The sequence below is a fragment of the Eublepharis macularius genome, chromosome 18, assembly GCF_028583425.1.
Source record: "Eublepharis macularius isolate TG4126 chromosome 18, MPM_Emac_v1.0, whole genome shotgun sequence".
Taxonomy (NCBI): Eukaryota; Metazoa; Chordata; class Lepidosauria; order Squamata; family Eublepharidae; genus Eublepharis; species Eublepharis macularius.
Genome location: NC_072807.1, coordinates 33654361 through 33663416, shown reverse-complemented (window position 1 = coordinate 33663416; position 9056 = coordinate 33654361). Strand labels below are relative to the sequence as shown.

General features: G+C 46.8%; 1 protein-coding gene and 1 pseudogene across 1 annotated transcript; both read left to right on the top strand.

The window, feature by feature from the left end:
- The first annotated feature begins 782 nt into the window (after nucleotides 1–782).
- On the top strand, nucleotides 783–1892 carry LOC129345145 (actin, cytoplasmic type 5-like; annotated as a pseudogene).
- Nucleotides 1893–5846: 3954 nt separating this feature from the next.
- Nucleotides 5847–8459, top strand: LOC129345837 (actin, clone 302-like). Its single transcript, XM_055003083.1, has 2 exons — nucleotides 5847–5916; nucleotides 7294–8459. The coding sequence occupies exon 2, from the start codon at nucleotides 7308–7310 to the stop codon at nucleotides 8439–8441; it is 1134 nt and encodes a 377-aa protein (XP_054859058.1). The 5' UTR covers nucleotides 5847–5916; nucleotides 7294–7307; the 3' UTR covers nucleotides 8442–8459.
- The last annotated feature ends 597 nt before the right edge of the window (nucleotides 8460–9056 follow it).

Sequence of the window (9056 nt, the reverse complement as noted above, 5' to 3'; positions counted from 1 at the left end):
CAATTGCATTGTCCTCCAACAGCCAAAGCCTCAAGCCCAGAAGAACCTATTAAATTATTTGCTGGGCTTAGAGAAAGAGGAAGGTGCATCTTCCAGTATCTGACTCTGGGAAACCCTAGGTGGAATGGGGTCCTGGTTATTCCGGACTAGAGACAGCATCATCTTCTTCCAGCCAGTGAAGCCCAAGCCCAGAAGAGGGTCACCCAAACAGGCATAAGCATGGCATATTTGCTTGTGACTTCCTGCCATACTGGCACGGCAATGCTTTTATATCAACGTATAAAGATGGTTTCCCATTCATTGACTGAAACACCGCTGCTGTCTTCCATCTGCAACTGTACTCTAAAAAGCGGACCTCTCCATACACCCATGGCTTATCAACAAGCATCTCTGTCCTGCCAGAACTTGTGAAGCAACTAAGATAGCACTGGGATGAAGGTAGTTTGATTCTCCGCCAAACTTCCAGAAGAACATGCATCACCCATGGCTTGCAGAGGACATTATTAAAAAACTAGATTAGGAGAACGTTGGCCTGGTCATGCAAAACACCAATCTTTAAACAAGGCTTCATACATGAGACTGCTTTTTTTCAGATTAGGTAGGTTATGTTAACACAGAAAGCAAGAGAGTGCACTCCTGCTTTATAAACTTCACCTGGATCCTACTTACAAGCAAAGAGTGTGCAGTCTTGCTTTATAAATTGCATTGGGATTCTACTTACACGCAAAATTCACACCAGCTAATCTTTGTTTCTGTTTGTATTATGAACAGACTAATTCAAAATGGCAAGTGACAGAATGGCCACTGTGGTTGTAGACAATGGCACCACAATGTCCAAAGCAGGATTTGCGGGAGAAGATGCCCCCCGAACAGCATTCCCTACTGTGGTTGGGAGGCCCCGGCATCAGGGGTCCATGGGCCAGAAAGACTTCTATGTGGGGGAAGAAGCACAGAGCAAGAGGGATATTCTAGCCCTGAAGTACCCCGTTGGACATAGCATTGTCACCAATTGGGATGACATGGAAAAGATCTGGCACCATATCTTCTACAATGAATTGTGCATTGACCCAGAGGAACACCCAGTCTTGCTTACTGAACCACCTCTGAATCCCAAAGCCAATAGAGAGAAGATAACGCAGATCATGTTTGAGAGTTTTAACACGCCAGCTTTGTACGTGGCCATGCAGCCAGTGCTATCCCTGTATGCCTCTGGCCGTCTGACTGGAATTGTTATGGAGTCTGGAGATGGGATCACCCACCCTGTGCCCATCTATGAGGGTTATGCACTGCCCCACGCCATCTTGAAGCTGGTCCTGGCTGGCCGTGACTTAACTGACCATGAAGATCCTGACTGAGAGAGGCTACAGCTTTACAACCACAGCTGAGAGGGAGATTGTGCGAGATATCAAAGAGAAGCTCTGCTATTTCACCCTGGACTTTGAGCAGGAGATGGCCACAGCTGCCTCATCATCGTCTTTGGAGAAGAGCTATGAGCTGCCTGACGGATCACCATTGGCAATGAGCGCTTCAGGTGTCCTGAGGCCCTCTTCCAGCCCTCCTTCCTGGGCATGGAGTCCTGTGGCATCCACGAAACCACTTTCAACTCCATCATGAAGTGTGATGTGGACATCCGAAAGGATTTGTATGCCAACACGGTGCTTTCAGGTGTTACCACCATGTACCCTGGCATCGCTGACAGAATGCAGAAGGAGATCACTGCCTTGGCCCCCAGCACTATGAAGATCAAGATCATTGCCCCACCGGAGCGCAAATATTCTGCCTGGATTGGTGGCTCCATTTTGGCATCTCTCTCCACCTTCCAGCAGATGTGGATCAGCAAGCAAGAGTATGATGAGTCTGGCCCCTCAATTGTCCACCGTAAATGTTTTTAATGGTTATTTCCTGCTATGTTCATAGTTAGAAATGGAGGGTACACCAATAAAAATATTTGTCATCTTTATTTGCTTGCAAAGTAACACTGGGCCTCATTCTTAACAGCTCAGCTACATGAAATCCGACCTGTCCTCTTAGAGTTGCCAACTGCAGGATGGAAAATTTCTGGTGATTTTGGGGGTGGAGCCTAAGGAAGGAGGGGTTTAGGGGAGGAGGGGTCTCAGCAAGTTGTAATACCATAGAGTCCACTCTCCAAGTCAGCCATGTTCTCCAGGGGAATGGATTTCTCTAGCCTGGAGATTAGTTGTAATTCTGGGACATCCCCAAACCTCACCTGGAGGTTGGCAACCCTTTTCCCTCTGCAGTTCCAAAAAATTAACCTTACGTAACTCAGCAGCAGCAGCAACCTTTACTGGCATTACATCCATGTTAACAAAAACACTCGACGTAACCAGAACTCAGCCTACAAATACACAACTCGCCTCATAGATGCAAGACACAAAAATTTTATGTAACTCAATGCCAGCCACATGAAAAAAAAATGAATGCGGGTACTGGGAACTAAAATTCTAGGCCACTGGTGAAACAGATCTGCCTAGGAATTGTGATGTTTGCTTGTTAGTAGCCAAACTGTGGTAATCTTTTTAACACACTCCACGTAATCATGAAATTTCAGTGTTCATGGAGCTGCTTAGATTTTTTTTTTAAAAAAAACATGAACAACCAACAATAATAAATAAGTAAATGGAGCAACAATAAAGACCTTCTCCCTACTTAGACTAGCCTGCAAGATGGCCCCCTACCTTGACACAGCTGATCTGGTCACCTGGATTCATGTCACGGTAACATCAAGACTAGACTTCTGTAACTCACTGTACATTGGTCCCCCCGCAAACTCAGAGACCCCAGCTGGTGCAAAATGCTGCAGCTCATTTACTCTCAGGAGCTAGACAGAGCATGCATATCACTGCCATTCTCCAGTGGCTCCATTGGTTGCCCATCAATTCAACGTCATGGCTATCACATTCAAAGCCCTTCCTGGCCTTTGCCCCTCAATATCACCACGAATTACCCAACGTGGCAACACTACCCATATGATCCAACTATACAGGTTTCGTACACAGAATTATAATACGAGTGCTACATTTGCAATCTAAAGCAAGTTATAACATTATAATTCCTATTATAATTATGTGCAAACATACACACTCACGGTCCGACACACAAACCCTTAAATCAAGGCCAAACCCCTTTTCATAAGGGAGATTTTTCTTGATGGAAAGGTGCCATGGATCTGAATAAAATGAAATATTTGCCCAGGAGCTTGTCTTACGGCAATACACAATGAGAAGGTAGAGTTTTTCATTCATTCTGGGAGTGAACAATGAAAAGAGGCTAGGATCTCCAGCTGGCACAGGAGAATGCGCACGAGGCTGGCTCGGTGGTGCCAAGACAGATCTGGGGTGTTCGGGAGAGGTGTAGAGAGTCTGGGATTCGTTGCACTTCCAGCAGGCCCTTGAAGAAAGAGGTTGGAGGGCCACTGCTAAGGTAGGTGGGGTCAGTGCTGGCTGTGTGGTCCCTGTCCCCCACCCTGGACAGTGTCATGTAGTAGTTAGAGTCAAGACAGGAACTAGGGTTGCCATGTCCCCCCACCCCCTGGGCGGGAGATGGGAGGCCAGGGAACTACCTGGTCTTCCAGGAAGTGACTTCATTGCATGGGCTGCGGGCCACTCTAGGAGCGCTCCCGTGCTCTGCAGGGGGCCAAATCGGAACTAAGGATGAAATGATGGAGAAAATCATGTATGCTTCTGTACTCTTTGGAAGAAAGGTGAGGATAAGTATGAAGAGAGAGATAGCAATTTCCATTCTCTTATATGCATGTCTATAGGTTGGGGGGGAGGGGTCACATGTATGTAGAAGTGAGAAAAAGAAACAGTCTTTTCTTCCTGTACCTACTCCACCTCTAATTATGGGACATTGGGACCTCTAATTATGGGACAAGGAGGGACATTGTGAGCGTCTCTGTTGCTTCGTCAAAAATGCCTCCGTGCCGCAAGACGTGCTTTAATTCCAGCTGTTATCCTTTCTTAAGAATGTTTTCTGCCACTGCTTTTTCTTGTTAATTCTCCCACCCCCACATCTCTGTTAAATTAAAGGCAATGAGGTTCCCTCCTGAGTAAACCTACACGAGCTAGTGCTCCTAGGAAGCCTACACTTTGGTAAAGAGAGCAAGAGGAGGAAATGGAGAGAGACTCTGTGCGGGCAAAGAATCGCTTTGGGGGTGATCCCCTTGACTAAATGGGGAAATGGAGTCATTGGGAAGGGGAAAATGGAGTTGCCATTATTATTAGAAGGCCATTAGCTGAAGTTAGTCATTTATGTTGAGCGTGTACAAAACACATTAATGATTTTCAACAGACATTAATGGCTAGTCGCTATTAGAGATGGGCATGAACCAAAATACGAACCAAAATTAAGCACGAACCAGGCCAGTTCATGGTTTGTGAACCGCGGTTTGTCAGATCCCATTTCTGACGAACTGCCACAAACTTTAGGCTGGTTCGTTTGGTTCATTTTTTGGTTCGTGACTGCAGACAGCCTGGTGCCAATCAATCAGTTTCCTAGGCAACAGGGGATGGACTTCCTGCAGACCTTCTGCTGGCCCAGAAGTGATGATTTTCTGACCTAGATGTGACATTTTCACAAACCGGTTCGCAAACCAGGGGCAAGTTCGTGAAAGTACATGGTTCGTGAAATTTGATGAACCACGAACCGCATGGTTCAGTTTTTTTCCGGTTCGTGCCCATCTCTAGTCGCTATCTGATTTCAGGGTAGCAGGTGGCCCTTAACATGTAAAGAAGGCTCTTCGTCTTCACCAATGAATCCCTGAGACACCCCCCACTAAAAGTGACTCCCTGCTGAGACAGAGTGTGGGCAAAAGAAGAGATCTACAGAAGTCTACTCCTTCTGTCTATGATGTATGTGTAAGGAAAGGTGTGTCTTTCCTATAAAACAAGGTTAATGTTTCTCAGAACATTATAGATACATAGAGAGAGCATGAACTCGGAGGAAAAGGGAAGATTTTGTTTCAAATTAAACCAGATTCCATCTAACCTGTGGATCATTAACCATCTTTACAGCCATGAAACTGTATGCTAACCAGTTTGAATAAGGTTCATTCATACTCTGAAGTCATTCATGGGTTTGCAGAACGCTCCTCCTGTTTTTCTTTTTCCTTTTTTGGTCAAACACCTTTCCATCATTTAAAAAGAGTAATAAGATATGAAACGGCAGATCAGCTGTATTGGTCTGCAGTGGAACAGCAGGCACAATTTCCAGGGTAGGAGTTTCCGAGAGTCAAATCTCCCTTCTTCAGATACCTGAGCAGGTGACTCTCAAGGGACACTTGTAAGTAGATAGATCAAGATGGGTAGCTGGGTTAGTATGTCTGTAGCAGTAGAAAAGAGCAAGGGTCCAGTAGCACCTATAAGACTAACAAAATTAGTGGTAGGGTATGAGCTTTCATGAGGCACAGCTCCCTTCTTCAGATACAGCTAGAATGGGAGTCCATCTGGCCTTTATCAAGTGACGAAGGGCAACTGGTTTGGGACGGATTCCCTTTTTGTCATGTTAGTGCAGGGCCCTTAAAATGGTGGGACCATCCTGTAATAATTCTCTGATTGGTAGAAATAGTCTCTGACCTCAGAGATGGAGTGTACCGTTCCAGCAGCAAGATGAATATAGTTAATCAGTATGTACTAGGACTAGAATATATGCCTGTAGCTTTAAGAGAAGTGCAACCTGAGAGTTGTAGTGCCTTACCCCACAGGTTTCAGTTCCTGCGCCATTCGAAGCCCGCCAAAACTGGTTAGGGCCATTTCCTCCTTTGTTCAGTCACACCTCGGCAGGGAGAGGAGAAAGTCATATCATTTTTCCCAACACGTTCACTAGCTCTACAAAGCTCCACCATGCCGCTCTATGCATGAAAGATGCACTCTCTCCTTTCTTTATTTAGTAAGAACTGTGAGTAGAGATACCTTGAATGTATGAAGAAGCTAAATAAATACAATTTAAGTTGTAGCCCGTGCATGTGTGTTGACTCTTGATGACAAAGGGCTGGGAGTCCCCCCTCGTGTCAGAACACAGAGCTTTACTTGGTTAAATCTGCTAATTAATCTCACCAAGGAAGCTGGCTTAGGTCAGACGCCATTGCCCATAAATATCTGGGAGCTGAAGACCAGTGGGCCAGGGGTTAAGGATTCTCCCACAATCTTGGTACTGCAAGGAACTCTGTATATGCTCTGAGGAACCTGCAATAACTTAGACAAAGTGTACTTAGCTGAGTTAGCTCAACATTATTGTTTTTATGTGGCAGGCTGTACAATGTGGTAGTGTACTCTGCCCTGTGTTTGTCTGATTTTCCTGCCCCATTTGAATCCACCCACCATTTACTCCATTTTTATAATAAACCTTTTTTCTATAAAGGCGTTTTTTAAGCTTCCTTAGTGCAATAGATTTCTCTGGGATAGATCTCCAAACCAGCCAGTTGGTATAGTGGTTAAGAGTGGCAGGACTGTAATCTGGAGAGCCGGGTTTGATTCCCCACTCCTCTGCTTGAAGCCAGCTGGGTGACCTTGAATCAGTCACAGCTCTTTCAGAGCTCTCTCAGCCCCACCCACCTCACAGAGGGATTGTCGTGAGGATAACAACAACACTCTTCGGAAAACGCTCTGAGTGGGCGTTAAGTTGTCCTGAAGGGCAGTATATAAATCAACTGTTGTTATTCCCTATGTGCCAGATTACCTGGGCACTACATAGTTTGCTATAAGGTATTTCCAGGTTTACTTTGTTATTTTGCTAGGACTGAGATGGAAGGACACCTTCTCGGCAGGTCAGTCTAGATGTTCTCAGGAGATACCTAAGTGGGGGCAATGGATTACCAGCGCTGGATCTAGGGTTGCCCGCGCCCGGGGCAACTCTAGGCCAGCCACCTCATGCGGGCTCCCCACGCTGTGTGATGATGTCACCCCCTGCCCTGTGGGGCAGGCGAAAGACAGCGTGGGGGGACTGTGAGGCTGCCAGCGCTGCTGCCTGTGCCAGCTGGCAGCTGCTCCCGGCGCCCCCTCCAGGTGGCGCTGGGGAGAGACTACCCCCTGCCCCCCCTCAATCGGGCCCTGTGGATTACCAAAGTGCCTTCCTGGGAAACCTTAGCCTGAGGAAGTTCCCAGCAAGGACAGCCACTTCCCTTTTTCCTAACCATAACACTGCTTATTTCAGATTAAGAAGGTTATTTTAACAGAGAAGGCAGGAGCATGCTTTCTTGCTTTAAAAAATGCATTTGGATTCTACTTACATGCAAAATTAACACCAGCGAATCTTTGTTTCTATTTGCATTATCAGCAGAATAACTCGAAATGGCAAGTGACAGAATGGCCACCGTGGTTGTGGACAATGGCACCAGAATGTCCAAAGTGGGATTTGCGGGAGAAGATGCCCCCCGAACAGCATTCCCTACTGTGGTCGGGAGGCCCCGGCATCTGGGGTCCATGGGCCAGAAGGACAGCTACGTGGGAGATGAAGCTCAGAGCAGGAGGGGCATTCTAACTCTGAAGTACCCCGTTGAACACAGCATTGTCACCAACTGGGATGACATGGAAAAGATCTGGCACCACATCTTTCACAATGAATTGCGCATCAACCCAGAGGAACACCCAGTCTTGCTTACTGAACCACCTCTGAATCCCAAAGCCAACAGAGAGAAGATAACGCAGATCATGTTTGAGACTTTTAACACGCCAGCTTTGTACGTGGCCATGCAGCCAGTGCTATCCCTGTATGCCTCTGGCCGTCTGACTGGAATTGTTATGGAGTCTGGAGATGGGTTCATCTACCCCGTGCCCATCTCTGAGGGTTATGCCTTGTACCATGCTATCCTACGTATCCAGTTTTCTGGCTGTGACCTGACAAACTTTCTTGTGAGGATGCTGAATGAGAGAGGCTACAGTTTCACCACCACAGCTGAGAGGGAGATTGTGCGAGATATCAAAGAGAAGCTCTGCTATGTTGCCCTGGACTTTGAGCAGGAGATGGCCACAGCTGCCTCATCATCCTCTTTGGAGAAGAGCTATGAGCTGCCCGATGGCCGGGTGATCACCATTGGCAATGAGCGGTTCAGGTGTCCCGAGGCCCTCTTCCAGCCCGCCTTCCTAGGCATGGAGTCCTGTGGCATCCACGAGACAGCATTCAACTCCATCATGAAGTGTGACGTGGACTTACGAAAGATCTTGTATGCCAACACGGTGCTGTCAGGAGGTCCCACCATGTACCCTGGCATCGCTGACAGAATGCAGAAGGAGATCACTGCCTTGGCCCCCAGCACTATGAAGATCAAGATCATTGCCCCACCGGAGCGCAAATATTCTGCCTGGATTGGTGGCTCCATTTTGGCATCTCTCTCCACCTTCCAGAAGATGTTGATCAGCAAGCAAGAGTATGATGAGTCTGGCCCCTCAATTGTCCATCGTAAATGCTCCTCTGTTCGTAGTTAGAAATGAAGGCCACGCCAATGAAGAATTGTAATCTTTAATTGCTTGAAAAGTAAAATTGGACCGCATGCTTAACAACTCAGCTACATGTAATCAGATACTTTCTCTTAGAGTTGCCAACTGCAGGATGGGAAATTCCTGGAGATTTGGGGGGTGGAGCTTGGGGAAGGAGGAATTTAAGGAGGGAAGGGACCTTGGCAGGGTAGAAGCAGCCCTTTTCTTCAGGAGTCCTGTTCTCTCTAGTCTGGAGATCAGTTGGCAACCCTTCTTCCTCTGTGTTACCAGAACTGCTCTTTTATTATAATGGGGAATTAGCTGTAGCAGTCTGTAACTATTAATATTAAGCGAGGATCATAACCTATGTTTACGGAGGTCCCGATCCCAGACACTCTAGTGAAAAAGAGGCAGACAAGGAGTAAGGTCCAAACACGTGTATTGAGTGTAGCGTAAGCCTAGCTTGCACAATCATACAAAGAACATACAAGGTCTAAGAAATATAGCGTAGGAAATACAGAGACGTTCGCATTAGCGGGTTCCCAACGATGGTAAGGGAAATACTCACAATCCTGGAGCGAAGCAGAGACACGTCAGCGAGGGTGGCCCAATGCCAGCACTGGA